Source organism: Poecile atricapillus, chromosome 2 (assembly GCF_030490865.1).
Source record: "Poecile atricapillus isolate bPoeAtr1 chromosome 2, bPoeAtr1.hap1, whole genome shotgun sequence".
Classification (NCBI taxonomy): domain Eukaryota; kingdom Metazoa; phylum Chordata; class Aves; order Passeriformes; family Paridae; genus Poecile; species Poecile atricapillus.
Genome location: NC_081250.1, coordinates 1,197,582 through 1,214,292, shown reverse-complemented (window position 1 = coordinate 1,214,292; position 16,711 = coordinate 1,197,582). Strand labels below are relative to the sequence as shown.

The 16,711-nt window shown below is 52.3% G+C and overlaps 1 protein-coding gene across 2 annotated transcripts; it reads left to right on the top strand.

Annotated features, from left to right (window-relative positions):
• Positions 1-599: 599 nt before the first annotated feature.
• LOC131575687 (zinc finger protein 282-like) lies at positions 600-12,803 on the top strand. 2 transcript variants are annotated; one of them, XM_058831498.1, is made up of 10 exons: positions 600-1,161; positions 1,623-1,752; positions 1,982-2,083; positions 2,515-2,610; positions 2,873-2,989; positions 6,904-7,014; positions 8,469-8,561; positions 9,209-9,322; positions 9,484-9,597; positions 11,213-12,803. In XM_058831498.1, exons 1-10 carry the CDS (start codon positions 844-846, stop codon positions 12,136-12,138), a joined length of 2,121 nt encoding a protein of 706 aa, XP_058687481.1. In that variant the 5' UTR covers positions 600-843; the 3' UTR covers positions 12,139-12,803. The 2 variants fall into 2 exon arrangements, with proteins under 2 accessions (XP_058687481.1, XP_058687480.1); XM_058831497.1 differs by having other exon boundaries at positions 616-1,161; positions 2,870-2,989.
• The last annotated feature ends 3,908 nt before the right edge of the window (positions 12,804-16,711 follow it).

Sequence of the window (16,711 nt, the reverse complement as noted above, 5' to 3'; positions counted from 1 at the left end):
CTGGCTGTCCCAGGCTGTCCCTGGTTGTCCCTGGCTGTCCCTGAGTGTCCCTGGCTGTCCCAGGCTGTCCCTGGCTGTCCCTGGCTGTCCCTGGTTGTCCCTGGCTGTCCCTGAGTGTCCCAGGTTGTCCCTGGTTGTCCCTGGCTGTCCCTGAGTGTCCCTGGCTGTCCCTGGGTGCAGGGAGGATCAGAGCAGGGCCAGGTTCTGCTCCAGGCCCAGCAATGGCACCAGAGGAACGGGCAGGGACCGATCCCAGGAATTCCCCCGGCACAGGAGGCAGAACTTGTGCCCTGGGCAGTGCCCAGCCCTGAGCAGAGCCCAGAGAGGCTGTGGAGTCTCCCTGAGCGGGGATATTCCAGAATTATCGGGATGTCATCCTGAGCCCTGTGCTCTGGGATGGCCCTGCTGGAGCACGGAGGTGCCACCAGGTGCCCACTGTGCTCCCTTCCATTCTGGGATTCTGGGATTCTGTGTCCCGCGGGGAAGCGCCGCTGCGGTGGAACCCCTGGGTGGGTGGGTGGGGGGTGTTCAGCCCCTTTCCGGTGATTGACAGCTGTCAATCACTGCGGGGGCTGCCGGCCGGCGGGGGCCGCTGTGGCGGCGGCGGAAGAGGAGGAGGAAGAGGAAGCGGCGCTTCTTGGCGGCAAGGGGAGGCGGCGACCGGGCAGGGCAGGAGCGGCGGGGAGCGAGGGCCACTCCGAGCCGGGAGCTCCAGCTCTCCGCTGCGGGAGGCACGGGAAGGAGCGGGCCGGCCCCGGTGTGCGGCGGCCGGAGCGGGGCTGTGGTGTCCCGCTGTGTCCCTTGGGCAGCCCCGGTGCCTGTCCCGGCTCTCCCGGTGCGGGGATGGAGCTGGCGGGCGGCAGCACCATCTCGCTCTGGACCGTGGTGGCGGCCGTGCAGGCGCTGGAGCGCAGCGTGGCCGCACACGCGTCTCGCCTCTTCAGCCTGGAACACCGGGCCGGCAACAGCGAGAAGAAACACCTGGACTGCGAGAAAATGGTCGGGGAGTTCGGGAACCAGCTGGAGAGCAAGTGTGCGGCGCTGGGCACCCTCATCCAGGAGTACGGGCGGCTCCAGCGGCGCCTGGAGAACATGGAGAACCTCCTGAAGAACAGGAATCTCTGGATCCTGCGGCTGCCCCCCGGCGTGGAGGTCCCCAAGGTAATGGATGGGTCTTTAAGGGGTCTGGAGGGAAGGGGACAGTGCAAAGGCTCCTCTGCTCCTCGCCTTTCGCCATGGAAATCATTCCACGATCGCTGCCAAGATTTCTTCTGTCGCCTGTCGTGCGAAGGCACTAAGCAGGAAGTGATGGCTCCTGTGTATCGTTAATATTCAGCCGGTTTTCCCTACAAAAGGATGGGCTGTCACGTTTTTACCAACAGCGGGAAGTTCTTCCTCATTCTGAGGTCCCCAATGGGATCAGGCTCCAGGGAGAAGTAAGAATATTGAGAAATACACAATTCATCTCCCAAAGTTTAGCAAAGATCCAAACTTTATTCAGTGTCCAGAGAATGCCCCAAGGCAGGAATTTTCTTTCCCTGACGCCTGGTAGCAGGGATAAGTAGGGAGTAGGATTCTCTGTGTTCCAGGAGCCGTGCTGAGTGTCACTTTTGGGATTGCAGGCCCCGACTGTGGCGTTGGAAAACGATGCCAGTGGCTTTTCCTCTCAGGAGTGGGAGAACCTGGAGGAGTGGCAGAGGGAGCTGTATGGAAAGGTGCTGACAGGGAAAAGAGAAGCCCCGGTCCTGCTGGGTGAGTGTTGCTGTTGGGTCAGTTATCAGCACTTTCTGGTTAGGGAATCTTTCCCAGATGTGGGAAGCAGATTTGTGGGAACGCAGTGGGGCCGCTGCCTGTGTTTGAGGACTCTCTGTGCTGCCCAGCCACGTGTTGTAGCTGATGGAGCTGGTTTGGGGAGCGCAGCTGGGTGTGTTCCTCCCTGTGGATGCAGCACGGAGACATTCCTTCCTCTGTTCCTTGTCAGACGATGTCATCTCCGAACCTGCCCTCCTCTCCCGGCTCCAGGGAGGAGAAGCACCCTGCAGTGAGGAGGAGGCGGCTCCCAGAGAGATCCCAGCAGAACCAGGTGCTGGCAAGGGATGAATTAAAGCTTTTATCCTGGGGGTGAGGGTCGTGTGGTGCTGGCATCAGACAGAGGCTGGCACAAGGTGATGGTCCTGCTAAGAAGCGGAGCTTCTTAGATCTCAAAAGGAGAAGGTTCAGGGGGAGTAACAAAGATAAAAACAAAGTAACAAAGATAAACAAGGATAAAAAAATGTAGCAGGTTTGATTTTTAGGATTACAAGTCAGGAAGAAATTCTGGATGGTGAGGCCCTGGCACAGGTTGTCCTGTGGCTGCCCCTGGATCCATGGAAGTGTCCAAGACCAGGCTGGATGGGGCTTGGAGCAATCTGGGATAGTGGAAGGTGTCGCTGCCCATGGCAGAGGGTGGAACAAGATTAACCCAAACCCTGCTGGGGTTGTGTGATCTGATTCCCTGATTCCTGTCGTTGGCAGAGGCTCTGCTGTTTGAACTCAACGTGAGCAGCTGGGACAGCAGAGAAGCGCAGGAAAACCAGGAGGGAAGAGCAGGCCTGGCTGAACCTGGCCATGGTGAGTGTTGTGGAAGGACCTGGGCTTGAGGGTGTGGAGGACCCTCTGGAATTGGGGGGGACAGGGGGAATCACTTCCCTGCAGGCAGAGCAGAGCTCCCAGAAGCAGGAATGGGAGTATTGGAGAGGTTGTGTGTGGCAGCAGGGTGGGTGGGGGAGCACAAACTTCCTGGGGCAGCAAAGGAGGAGTCCAGTGGGACTGCCATAACCAGTAAAGGAGTTTCCTCTTTCCCAGTAAAGGAGTTGCCTCTTTTCCTCAGCAGACTGCAGCATTCCAGAGCCCAGCTTTGCTGTCACTGTGAAGCAGGAAGAGGAGGAAGAGCCGTATGCAAAGGAAAAGGCCACCATGGAGGGCGTGGAGTTTTCTGAGCTTGCTGTGGGTGAGTTCTGAGATATCCCAAGCGTTCTGTTCTGCTGGAAATGGGGAATCCCTGCCATTCCTGCTGTGGGACACTGCATGCTGAGGTGTGGGGGCTCAGGAGGGGCAGTGGGGACAGAGCAGGAGCCATGCTGAGCTGGGCAGGAAGCCTGGGGAGAGTTCTGTTGTTGGGAAGGTGAATGTGCTGGGAGGATGAGGCAGTGCAGGTGAGGAGACTGCCATACCTGGAATGAATCCCTTGGAATACTAAGCATCATTAAGCTGAGAACAATTCAGGACAGGGAACTTGTTTCTGTCTATTTGAAAAATGCTGATTAAATTTGCAGCAGTAAAGACTTGATTTTTAATAAAAATAACATTAAGCCTGTGAAGTTCTAAATGCTTTCTTTCAATCTTTCTTATTTTTCAAATCCTTTTACTTGCTGTAAATGGTAGTTTTTAGTATTGTACCTTATGGAAGGAGAGACAGAAGTTGACCTCAAATCAAAACAAAATACATGGGGTTCAATTGTTTTTAATTTTGTTTCAATACTGTGGTGGAACCTGAGCAGGAGGGTGATTCTCCTGTGTGCATCCAAGATCCAAACAGGCCTGAAGTGTAAAAATGTCTAAAATTACGGTGTAAGTAAGCTCACAATACAATTCTCACCCAGATCAGGTCAATCCTACAGCCAGCAAAACATTTTCAGTGTTGTGGTCATGATGTGTTGAGTCCAGGAAGAGAAAAAAGTGGTTAGTTTGTGGTTTGTTTTGAGGGTTTTTTTTATTTCACTTGTGTTTTGACAGCAGCTGTTTGTTCTGGAACACAAGTTCAGTGGGGTTGTTGCCCTCCAGGGTTCCCATCAGTGCTGTCACAAGAATGGTAAAATATTGCAATTTATAGAGAGATTGAGACCCAAATATAGAGGGTGGAGAGAATTTGAAAGTAAACAGAATTAACCAATCAAAACACCTAAATAATAATGACCTCATTATTATTTAGGTAACACAGAAATCGGCTTCCCATAGAAAAGTTTCTCCTTTCTGGTTTAGCATAAAATTTGGAGTTTCAGCCAGAATGCTCAGTTGTAAAGAGCATTTTTACCTTGTTCTTATCCAAGAATCCATGGGTTCTGTGGTCTGTCAGATGGTTTGAATGGAATTGTTCCCTCTCAAGGAAATCCATGAAATCAACAGTTCATCTCACATCAAAATTTCATGGAGACATCAAATCTCTTGACTCAATGGTGTCATGACAATGGAACTGTGGGGGTTCCTGCTGCATTTCATCTTCTCGTGAATTTAATCACTGGATACGGAAACCAGTCACAATCTGCTTGGTCAGATCTCACTCAGGAACAAATGAGTTTCAAATTCTCCCTAAAATTTCAGCTGATTTGCTGCTTTAGTACAGAAAGAGAGAAAATTACACTCTGTGTTTTGGTCCGGTTAGAACTTGGATCAAAACATTTTATAGCTTCAATTTTTTTTAATAGTCATAGAATAGTGGAAGTTGGCACTGCCCCTGTCAGGAGGTGGCACTGGATGAGCTTTAAGGTCCCACCCAAACCATTCCAGGATTCCATAAGAGCAGGATGTATTCTGGGATGAAGAAGCAGAGTTGTGGCCCCGTGAAGCAGTAGAGGTTTGCAATTCCCTTGTGACCAGAATGTCCTCAGTTCTATTTGGGGTCATCTCAGCAGCACTCCTGGATTATTCTACAAACAACCTGAGGTGCCCTTTCTGGGCTGTTTCTGTATTTTACATGTTCCATGTTTTATCACTTTTTGAAGCTGCTTTTGATATCAGAGATGACACAGTATTTTAGAGTCAGTCACAGTTTCTCTGTCCCAGCCCAGCTCTCCTAAATTTCAGAGACAAATACATGTATTTGTATCAAATCTCTGAGCTATTTTGGGATTTCTTTGTTGTTTGAATTGCAAAAATAGAACCCTGAATTTAAGACAAAATGTAAAGTGACACAGAAAGGCATTGCTAGTTCAGGACTGAGAGAAGGAATAGAGATTGTCTCTGTGCACAGGCAGAGTGATGCTTGCAGGAATCACATAATCATGGAATTCTTGAAGTTGAGAAAGGCCTCTGACTTTCAAGTCCAACCATTTCTCAGCACTGCTAAGGCACCACTAACCCATATCCCCAAGTACCTGGGGCTTTTCCCTAAGTGCCATGGCTTTTAAATCCCTTCAGGGATGGGGATTCCGCCACTGCCCAGGGCACCCTATGCTGGGGCTGGGCAGCCCTTTCCAGGAAGGAATTTTCCCAAATTCCCACCTAAATGGATAGGGATCACAATCCCTCACAGCTCTGAAAGAATCCACAAGAATCCACAGCTCTGAGAGGATCCCTCATCCTTCACTGCTTTGAGGGGCCCCAGTTTCCTCATGGCTCTGAGAGGATCCCCAATCCCTCATGGTTCTGAGAGGATTCCCAATGACTCACAGCCCTGAGAGGATCCCAAATCCCTCATGACTCTTGAGAGGATCCCCAATCTTTCATGGCTCTGAGAGGATCCCAAATCCCTCATGGTTCTGAGAGGATCCCAAATCCCCTCACAGCTCAGATGGGATCCTGATCCCTCACAGCTCTAAGAGGGCCCCTGACGTCTCATGGCTGTGAGAGGATCCCAAATCCCTCATGGCTCTAGCTTGAATCCACTCCCTCACTGCTTGGAGGGAATTAGTTCTCATGGCTCTGAGAGGACCCTGTTTCCCTCATGGTTCTGGGTGGACCCTGATCCCTCACAGCTCTGAGGGAATTGACCCTCATGGATCAGGGAGGACCCTGTTCCCCTGTTCCCTCATGGCTCCGAGGGGGACCCTGTTCCCTCATGGCTTTGAGGGGGATCCTGTTCCCTCATGGCTCTGGATGGACCCCGATCCCTCACAGCTCTGAGGGGATTTGCCCTCATGGATCAGAGAGGACCCCGATTCCTCACAGCTCTGAGGGATTTGGCCCTCATGGATTGGAGAGTACCCTGTTCCTCATGGCTCTGGGTGGACCTCGATCCCTCACAGCTCTGAGGATCCTGTTCCTCATGGCTCTGGGTGGACCCCGATCCCTCACAGCTCTGAGGACCCTGTTCCCTCATGGTTCTGGGTGGACCCTGATCCCTCATGGCTCCAAGGAGGATCCTGTTCCCTCATGGTTCTGGATGGACCCCGATTCCTCACAGCTCTGAAGGAATTTGCCCTCATGGATTGGAGAGGACCCTGATCCCTCACAGCTCTGAGGGAATTGACCCTCATGGATCAGGGAGGACCCTGTTCCCCTGTTCCCTCATGGCTCCGAGGGGGATCCTGTTCCTTCATGGACCTGGATGGACCCCGATCCCTCACAGCTCTGAAGGAATTTGCCCTCATGGATTGGAGAGGACCCTGATCCCTCACAGCTCTGAGGGAATTGACCCTCATGGATCAGGGAGGACCCTGTTCCCCTGTTCCCTCATGGCTCCGAGGGGGATCCTGTTCCCTCATGGACCTGGATGGACCCCGATTCCTCACAGCTCTGAGGGTTTTGGCCCTCATGGATTGGAGAGTACCCTGTTCCCTCATGGCTCTGGGTGGACCTTGATCCCTCACAGCTCTGAGGATCCTGTTCCCTCATGGCTCTGGGTGGACCCCGATCCCTCACAGCTCTGAAGATCCTGTTCCTCATGGCTCTGGGTGGACCCCGATCTCTCACAGCTCTGAGGATCCTGTTCCTCATGGCTCTGGGTGGACCCCGATCCCTCACAGCTCTGAAGATCCTGTTCCCTCATGGCTCTGGGTGGACCCTGATCCCTCACAGCTCTGATTTCATGGAGTGCTGTGGGTCAAGGTGCAGGTGCACATGAAGCCAGGATGCCTTAAGGGTGTCCGGGCAGTGAAGGAGCCCCATGGTGCCCCCCGGCCGCCCCTCAGCCGCCTCTCCCCACAGGGCCGGATGCCGCCGGACACAACACAGCCCCGGCAGAGGGCGGGAACCGGCTGAGTGCCCGGAGCTGCGAGGACCGGGATGTGAGAGGGAATCCCGAGGAGACCGGCACTGGTGAGTGGTGTCAGGGTAGGAGAGGGATGTGGGACAGCGAGCACCTGCCATGTTTTGGGGACATCTGGGGTGTGGAGAAAAGGAGGCTCAGGGGGACCTTCTGGCTCTGCACAACTCCCCGACAGGAGGGGACTGCTGAGGGGGTTGGGTTCTGCTCACAGGGAACAGGGACAGGAGGAGAGGGAACGGCCTCAGGCTGGGCCAGGGGAGGCTCAGTTGAAAATTGTGAATATTCCTTCCCCAAAAAGGCTGTCCAGCCTTGGCCCAGCTGCCCAGGGCAGGGGTAGAGTCCCCATTGCTGGAGGGGTTTAAAAGCCCTGTGGATGTGGCACCTGGAGACCCCCCAGTGCTGGGCAATGGCTGGACTCAATGACCTTAAAAAAGGTCAACAACCCCAACAATTCTATGACCAGCATCTCTCCAAGGCACTTATTGTGCTGAGTTTGATCTTCCTGCTGCTGCTGTCAGGCATTCCATCCCCACCAGCCTTTCCAGGACGCTCCATCACACCCTTCTTTTCCCTTGTCACAAAAACGAATCCAGAAACACCCAGAGATTTATGTCAAAAGAGGAGACAGAGGAGTCCTTTTACTCTATTAGAATAAAGGGAGAGGCCATGGGGCATTCCCCTGGGGTCTCTCAAATTTTTGGAGGGCGCAGCTTCATTTTAATCCTAATTTCCTGGCTGCATGTCCCTTCTCTCTTTCCCCATAGGCTGAGGTACTTGAGAGGTACAGATTTCCTGGAATTCCTGATACCCAAGATTCCCCCCTCATGTAAACCCCCCTCTTATGGTGTTTCCCCAGAGTCCCTTTCATCTTTCACTCAATCAGTGGAATCCATCCCATTGTTTCTGTTATCTCTCAGTGATAGATCTTTCATCTTATCAGCAGAACCACAGTTTGTTTGTAAAGACAAGCCCGTCATTCCTCTCACCCTCTCCTCAGAAATCCCCCAGTCCCTTTGGCCAGGTCTGCACTGTAAAGGTGCAAAACACTGGCCCATCTCCTTTGCTTTATTTATTCCACATTTCATGACTTACTCTCTAAAAATTCTCTTCTCAGAGAAGAGAAAATTCTCTTCATCAGAGTGTTTCTCTGATGGGTGAGAAGTGGTGTGTGACTGAGAAGGATTAAAAAAAAAACAGCAGAACTCCAGGGGCACCAAGATAGAAACAAAACTCAAGGACAAGAGTTCAAGTGGTTCTGGCCTCTCCATGGACAACGTGTTTTCACTTGCATGAAAGTTTGTGCATTTCTAAGACTCAAACATCTGCTGAGGGTTTTGTAACCAAGATTTCAGGTCTGTTAAAGAGGCCTTGGTCAGCAAGAACTAGAACTGGAGCGAGGTTCTCTCTGGAATGTGAGCTAGAACAGAGCAGATCTGCCTGGGCTGGGCTGACAGTTGGAATTAATTTTATATGCTGTTAAAATAAAACTGGTTCCTGTTAACAGAAGACAGCATAATCCAGATTAAGCAAGAGGAAGGGTTGTGCACTGCAGATCAGGAGGAGGAGGCTGCAGAAGTTCCAGGAGAGCCCTGCCCAGGTGAGTAACTACATACCTCAGAGGGAAAATGAAACAGAGGGATGAAATTCCAGGTTGTGTGAGGATTTTCCTCCCAACCTCTTTTCATGTATTCTAAATCTTGAAGAAGTTTTGAGCAGACTTGCCAGCAGACCTGACAGGCGAGGGCTGGTGTTGCCCCTTCCCCTTCCCACAGACATTTTGGTGTTTGTGGCTGCATGGCTGGTTTTTATCCAAGTGTGGATTAGGAGACATTTCATCCTCCTCTAAATTCCTTCAGGTTGCCTTTTCCCTCCTCCCTTCCCTTCCGGGCTTTTCCTGGGTAAGACTCCTCTGAAAGGCTGCAGAGCCCAGGGCTTCTTTGCCCTTTCATTTGGAACCTCTTTGTTTTACAAATCAGCTGCTCTGCTTTGCAGATTTTCCTCACTCTTTACAAAGGTAGTGGTGCTGTTTGGCTCCACTGGAACTGTACTTGGCTTCCCGTGTTTGTATGCAGCTGGCATTTTTAGACCTTTCCAACAGGTTTCCTTAAGAAACTGGGTTTAGGGGAGCTGGATTTGGGATAACAACCTCCAAACAAAGCCCAGACCAGAGCAGGTTTTCAGCCTTGTGAAATCCTGAGTTTAGGTAGGTATGATACACTTCTCCTGGACTTTCTCCCTTCACAGAGCGAGGATTTTATGAGCCTGAGGCATCCAGTCAGACCAGGAAAGGCAGCGAGGTGGATGCCAGGGAGCTGCCAGGCACTGAGGGTGAGGACCTCCCGAGAGATCCTGACACAGGTGAGGATCTGCCAACAACTCCACTGCAGGAATTACCCCTTAATGGCTCTTCCTGTTGTGTCTCCCCTGATGCTTTGTTACCGTTGTGCATTCCCAAATTATCCAGGCTTTGTGCCTTCCCCCGGTGTTTCTCAGTTGTGTAAATTTTTCCCAATGAACAGGATTTCAGACTTATGCAACGGATATTTCATCCTGGATTAAACAAGAGGAGGAGCCACCCTGCTCTGAGCAACAGCACTTGGAGAAAGAGGAAATCTCTGCAGATCCAAGTATAGGTCAGTAATGAATTTCAGCTGGGATTTTGGGGACAGTAAATCCAGTTTTGAGTATTTTTTAATACTGTATGAAACATCACAACCTTACGGTGTTAACCATGAGAGAACTGGGACAAACCTCAGTCTGCTGGTTAATATTTGGTCACAAAAGTTTTGGTTTCTGTCAGCTGAAGAGGCTCCTTCCCCCTTGAGCCAGCCAAAAGCTGTCAGAGGCACTGCCTTGGGCTTGTGTTGAGGCAAGCCCAGAGCTGTGCTCAGGCTTTGTGGATCGAGTTTGGGCTGCTTTTACCTGGATAAAAACCTGCCTGAGGGCTGGGCCCACACAGTGCTGGGCAAGGGAGTGGCATCAGCTGGTGGCCAGTCACCAGGGATGTCCCCAGAGCTCAGTACTGGGGCCATTCTGTTTGATGTGGATGAGGGGATGGAAGGCACCCTCAGTCCTTTTTACGGCCAGGATTCCCTGACCTGAAGACAAATTTCTCACTTCCCATGCAGTCAGTTCTTCCAGGCCTTTCTGGAAATGGTTTGGAAGTTTTGGGGATTTTTGATGGTCTTGATCCACTCTCTGTAATCCATTCCCATTTCTTGACCTCATTCCTGCCTTTGCTCTGTGTTGTGATTGTCTCCAGGAGCTACAAGAAGCACGTTTGTCCCAGAAATTGCTGCCATGGCCCCTCCTTCTCCAGCTAAATCTTGTTCTTTCTCATGGCTCCATGGCCATCCAGTTATCAGTTTGGGACACACATTCCTTTATTTTCTGTGAATTGGGAGCTCAGTGGGCTCAAAGTCCCAAGCACTTTGGAGCACAGTTTATAGGGTCACCAGAAAGTGGGCTTGAATCACAGTGATTTTCCATCCTGGCTGCGCTTCGAGTCAGTGACTTTCTTTGAAAGTTCCAGAACAAAAATATTATTCCACTTGGGTTCTTACTCAGGCAAGAAAAATAGGTTTCCGAGGCTGTTCATTAAAAACCAGGTGCTTGTTAAGCAGCACGAGTTCCTGGGAGCAGAGAGTGCTTCTGAAAAAGCTCAGGAGGGGAGGTTGAGGTTGGAAATCAGGGAAAGGTTCTTCCCCCAGAGGGTGGTTGGGCACCAAAGAGGCTCCCCGGGGAATGGGCACGGCCCAAGGCTGCCAGAGCTCAGGGAGGGTTTGGACAACGCTCTCAGGCACGGGGTGGGATTGTTGGGGTGTCCATGCAGGGTTGGGCTCCATCCTTGTGGGTGTCTCCCAGCTCAGGAGATCCCATAGCTCTGTGACTTGCTGAGCTGGCTGCAGGGCCCTGCTTGGCCTCTGCTCCTGGAGATGCTCAGGGGAGTGTCTGGAGAGCAGCTGGGAGCACTGAGGTGGGACAGTTATCTGAGTTATCTGATAGTTAACTGAGTTATCACTCTGTTATCTGAGTGAGAGGCTGAATCTGAGACCACAGCAGTGATTTTTTTTTTATGTAGATTTTAAAAAATGCAGTTGAAAAAAGTCCTTTTGTTTTCCTGGAAATTTTGTTTCAGTAGATGCTGGTACTTCATTTCCCCCTCAGTATTAAAGATGGGGCTTTGGGCTGGGAGGGACATTCCTAAGGGCACTTCTGAATTAAAAATCTCTGAAATCTCTGTTTCAGATGAAAATTTGAGGAGAGACCATCCAGCAGAATGTTTAGAGAGCAAGACCTGTGACTTGGAGGTACCAGGAAGGCCGGGAGAGGGGTTTCCCAGAGATCCCAGCCATGGAGTGACATGGGACAGCCAGTGGAATTCAGAAATTATGGGAGCAGCCACCACAGGGAATGGGAACAGCCTTGGAGGTGATGCTCAGTACGATTTCTTTCGTGCTCAGGGAAAGAGCCTGGAAAAGCAGCCATGTGTGTACAAGTGTGAGAGAAACTGCCCACAGCAGGAGCAGCCTCAGGCTCCACAGGGAGAAGGGGAGATGTTTCCAGGCCCCAGGTGTGAGAGGATGTTCCCTCTGCTGCACCCACACCCGGGAGAGACGGGGATGGGCCTGGGAGAGACGGGAATGGGCCTGGGAGCTGCTGCCACCTCCTTCGAGGGGCCAGGCTTTGAGTGTGGAGAGAATCCCTCGGGCACAGGCAGGCAGGACAGCCTGAGCACAGAGGAACCTGCTGAGAACGAGGAGAGCTTCCCCACGGACACATCAGGATCCAGCCCCTGCTGGGAGCCACCCCTGGCCCGGGGCAGCCCTGCCCAGCAGCAGAGCCAGGGCCGGGGTAAATCCTACATTTGCAGCGACTGTGGGAAAAACTTTGTTTGCCATTCATGGCTCGTTAGGCACCAGACAAGTCACACAGGAGAGAGACCCTACAAGTGCTCCAAGTGTGACAAAACCTACAGGAGGAAGGATTACCTCCTGAACCACCAGCGCAGGCACACGGGAGAGAGGCTTTTCCAGTGTTCTCTCTGCAGCAAAAGATTTGTGCTCAAGAGGAGCCTGCTGAAGCATCAGGAAGGGCACATGCAGGACACCCACATGTCGCTGGTCAGCTGGCCCTGCAGGAACATCAGGGACTCTGTGATGCATTCTGTATAGGACATCCCCCACAGCCCCCTCGGTGTCCCCTCGCTGGGCCAGGGTGGCACCCCCAGCTCTGTGCCAGACCCTGCTGGCAGGAGGAGGCTGTGGTGCAGCCATTCCAGGAAAAAGAAGGTGGCTGGGGGTTATTTTCCGTGTTAGACAGCATTCACCAGTGCCTGTGGATTTGGGGAGGTGAAGTCTGGAGGTGCTGCTGGCTGTGAGTCCATGTGGGAAGAGAAACCGCGTTGACATTGAACGATTTGTGGCGTGTGTGACAAAGAAGAGTTGTCTGAACAGAGAGAATTATCCAAAATGTTATCCCAGGAGTCTGGAGTCCTTGGACTGGGCTGGGAACAAGTGAATTAAAGGTATTAATTGTCCATTAAAGGAGTGAGAGGTGTCAGGAAGCACCCACTTGGGTGAGATGCTTTGGGAAAGGAAATGCTGTCCCCGTGGCTGGAGGAGGAAGCCTCTTTCTTCTGTGGCAAACAGAAAGAAAGCTGCAGAGCCTGGGAAGCAGCTTATTCCCACTGGTAAATCCTGGAGCTCCTCGCTGCTGAACCCCAAGGGAGAATTCCTGGAGGGTGAGATCTTTCCTGGGAGTTGTAAAATGGCCGGGTGAGCCTGGAATATGGTTTAAATTCTGCATAGCCTTAAAGCTGTGTTGCATTTCTTTTCCCACATTGTTCATGATCTTCTGTGTTTGTTCAATTTTCCAAATCCTGGGAAAGCAGAACATGGAGATGCTGCAGAAACCTGGCAAACACAGAGTTAATGAGCTGCTGAGTCCCAAACGCTGATAACAGGATCATGGAGAGGAGGCCATGTGGAGGTAGAGTAGCTCTGCTTCTCGAGCCTCCTCCCTCAGTTCTGTGTGTCCCACTCCCAAGGGGAAAGAAGGTTTGTAGATGCCCGTGGTCAAAATGGTGTCAGAAGAATCCGAAAAAGCTCACCAAGTTTTAATAGCAAATTCCACTCTCAGCATGGGAATTGGTATTTTTGCCCTTATCTTCTTGTAAAAGAAAAGAGGGAGAAGAGAGGGAGATCAGAGGGACAAAGGGGAGGACATCACCAGTCCTGACAGCATCCGGGATCCCAGAAGTGCCCCTGTGAGCCTTGGATCACCCTTTTACAGCCACGTTTTCCACACCCTGGAGCTACTTCTTTTCACTTTTGATGCAAAAAAGTCAGCAGACGCAGTCCATCCCTCTGGATCATTTTAGAAATGGATCAGGGGTTCTCTGGTGGTTTTGATTCCCCCAAGATTGATCACCTTTGTTGGACACTCCATGCTCTGTGCTGTGCATGCTGTGCTTACCCCAAGAGCCAGAGCCAAGGGTGTTTGTCCCAGAAAAGAGCTGTCCCAGTTTGGGACTCTATTTGCTTTAGCAGAATGCAGGGAAAGAGAATTATTTGAGATTTTAGACAGGAAAAAGCTTGGTAGAGATAAACAAGACCCCAAAGAGAAAATGAAAGGGAGGAAAAGAGGTGAATTACTGCTGTCAGTGACAACTGAGCAGCTGCAGCAAGAGTTAAGGAAGAAAAAGAGGAAGACAAGCCCAAAACTGGAAAAATCAAAGGGGCTGAAAATACCAGAGGGTCCCTCTCTGCAGCCTCAAGCCCCAAGCTTGTCCCTTGTCAGCCAGGTTTGGGACACAGCAGCACTTTAACTCCTTGATGCCCAGGCTGCTGCACCCACAGCTCTTACTGGGGCCAACTCAGCTGCAACTCCAGATGTTCCCTTTCCTGCCAGGAATTTGCCATTGTGGTGCTTTAATTTGAAATCAAGGAGTGCAGGTGCTGCGTGGAGTCTCCCTGCACTGTAGCCTTTGGAATTCTTTTGGGGTTAAGGTTGGCAGATTCCTGCTTCTCACCCAGGAGCCATAAATTAATCTGAGCAGTTTAGCACAGGAGCATTTGCTCCAGGGATTTTAACTCTTTGTCCTCCGGGTTCTACACCAGCATCCTGCTATGTTAATATTGGATATTGTGCTCCCGTGTCTATTAAAAATTTTTATTAATAAAGTTTATAAATTTATAATTTTTTTTATTAATTGACAAGATCCAACTGGAATGTAAATGTCCAGGCCATTATTCTGGCTGCATGGGTAAGATTCCATTTGCTGGATGTGTGGCTGTTAAGGAAATTTCCAGGATCCACTGTGGAATCAGAGCTGAGCATCACCTGAGCTGGGACCGGCTCCTGATCCCACAGTTTCACACTCACACAGGTTTCCTCACAAACTCCATCCCAGATTTCCCCCAGCAGAGCCTCGGGCAGCTGGATCCTTACAACAATTTCACCTTGATACAACGACAAGGGTAACAGCTCAAGGTGGTGCCTCCAGAGGGGGATCCCAAACAAAGGAATTCCACCCCCTCCCCCGACTTTTCTCCCCTCTCAGTCTTAGTGGGATGATCGGCTCCTGCTGTGTTCCTCACTGCGCCTTTTGTTATGGAAAATCGGGCAGTTCCCGGCCCCCGGCCTCGGGCTCCGGATTGTCCCCTGTCCCCAGGATGCTCCTGCAAATCCACCCGGCTCAGATGGAACGGGATCGTTTGCCATGGGCCATGATCCGCTCCACCCCCGAGCTCCAGGAGATTCTGCGGGTGTTGGAGGAGGTAAGGAATGACCTTTCCCTGCCTCTCACCATCACCCCGAGTTTCCATCCCGTTCTAATCTGTGCAGTTGTGGCAGCCAGGGCTCCGAGGAGTTATGGCGCTGCTGCGTCCCAAACACCGATAAGGAGCGGGATAGAACAGGATGTGGCTGGAGAAGGGGGGCACGGCAGATTCCAGCTCCTCCTAGGGACTCGGAGATACAGCAAACTCAGGAGAAGGACAGCGGGGAAATCTGCAGAGCATCGAGATCACCACAATCCCCTCAAAGCCCTCCGACCCAATTCCAGAAAGCTCCAGCAGCAGGATTGCGCACTCTCCATCATTTACATGGGAGGTGGGAAACCTGATCCCACCTGGGCGGGGAAAACTTTACCCATAAGAAGGTGCCCCCATCAGCATCCTCGGGACCCTGCACACCCTGGATACCCGGGATCGGCGCTGGAGCCAGGGCTGGTGATGTTCCCTGACTCTCCCCTCCTTTCTTTAACTCTTTAATCTATTGCTAGAAGATAAGGGGCTAAATCATCGCAATTTTCATGCCAAGCCTATCACTTACTAATCAAACTTCGTAGCTCTTTTGGGAGCCTCCGGCGTTTGTCGCTCTTTTTGGATCCCGGGCATCTCCACGCCTGAGGAACTTCTCTTTGGAGAGGAACACGGTTAAACATCCTCCTTCAGAGACCTTTTTGCTCGTGTTCAGGTTTTGTTAAACATCCTCCTTCGGAGACCTTTTTGCTCGTGTTCAGGTTCTGTTAAACATCTTCCTTCAGAGACCTTTTTGCTCGTGTTCAGGTTCTGTTAAACATCTTCCTTCAGAGACCTTTTTGCTCGTGTTCAGGTTCTGTTAAACATCTTCCTTCAGAGACCTTTTTGCTCGTGTTCAGGGTTTCTCACGGGACTGAGTCGGACGTGTCGTGGCCTTGTAAGGACACGATTTATTCCTTTTACTAATAAGAGTCTGGATTTGTCACCTGTCACTTTGTCGGGGGAAAAAATAATGAAACGGAGGTGTCTGAGTCAGGGAAGAGCCTTTTTGAGGTCAGAGCTTCTTTTCCTTAAAGGAAACTGCCTTAAGGGACCTTTTCTGCGTGCGTGTTTCTGCTTCAGTTTTGTCCGGATGTTTGATTCTTTGGCTGGGAATTTCAGGGGTTTTAATTAAAATTGTCAAATGCCACGGGTCGTTTTGCAGCGGGAGGGGAAGGAAGGAGCGAGGCTGAAGCCAGAGGGGAACTCAGCGGCTGCCACCCCCCAAATCCCAGGTTTCGAGGCATCTTTACATCGGGAAGAAACGGGCGGGGAGGCGGGGGCCGGTCCCGGGGTTCGGTGAGGGGATCCCAGGGCTCCGGTGCCGACCCACCGCCGGTGCTCGGTGAGGGGATCCCAGGGCTCCGGTCCCGACCTGCGGCCGGTGCTCGGTGAGGGGATCCCAGGGCTCCGGTCCCGACCTGCGGCCGGTGCTCGGTGAGGGAGTTTCGGGGCTCGGTGGAAGCTCCCGCGGTTTCCGCCCCGCCACCGTTGCCATGACAACGAGTGGACGCGGCTCCAAATCCCCGCCTCCCTTCCCGTCTCATCCAATCAGCGCCCTGATTTCCTCGCGCGCTGACCAATGGGGATGGGCGTCCCTCCCGCCCGCTCCTCGTGGAGGCCGCCGCGCGCCGGGGGGGGGGGTGGGCGGAGCCGGCGGGCCAATGGCGTGAGGGAAATGCCAAGGGCTGAGTTTTGGTTGGCTGCTGCTGCTCGGCGCCGTCTATGATTGGCTGCTACGGCTCGGCGCGGCCTGTGATTGGCTGGTGCGGCTCGGCGCGGCTGAGGGGGAGGAAGATGGCGGCGCGGCATGGCGAGGAGTGAGGGGCGCCGGGGGTCTCGTGGCGCTTTCTCGGCTGCAGAGCCGTGTCCGACCTCGCCCTGCGGCGGCTTCCCTAGGGCCCTGGCCCCCGGCACCAGTGGCTGGGCTGGCACGGTTTGT

What these genes read in the sequence shown, in the direction of transcription:
- LOC131575687 (XM_058831497.1), top strand. Translation starts at nt 844, where the DNA reads ATGGAGCTGGCGGGCGGCAGCACCATCTCGCTCTGGACCGTGGTGGCG. An exon ending in CCTGGCTGAACCTGGCCATG is followed by an intron (nt 2,611 to 2,869) that starts GTGAGTGTTGTG and finishes TCTTTTCCTCAG; the next exon opens with CAGACTGCAGCATTCCAGAG. An exon ending in TCCAGGAGAGCCCTGCCCAG is followed by an intron (nt 8,562 to 9,208) that starts GTGAGTAACTAC and finishes CTCCCTTCACAG; the next exon opens with AGCGAGGATTTTATGAGCCT.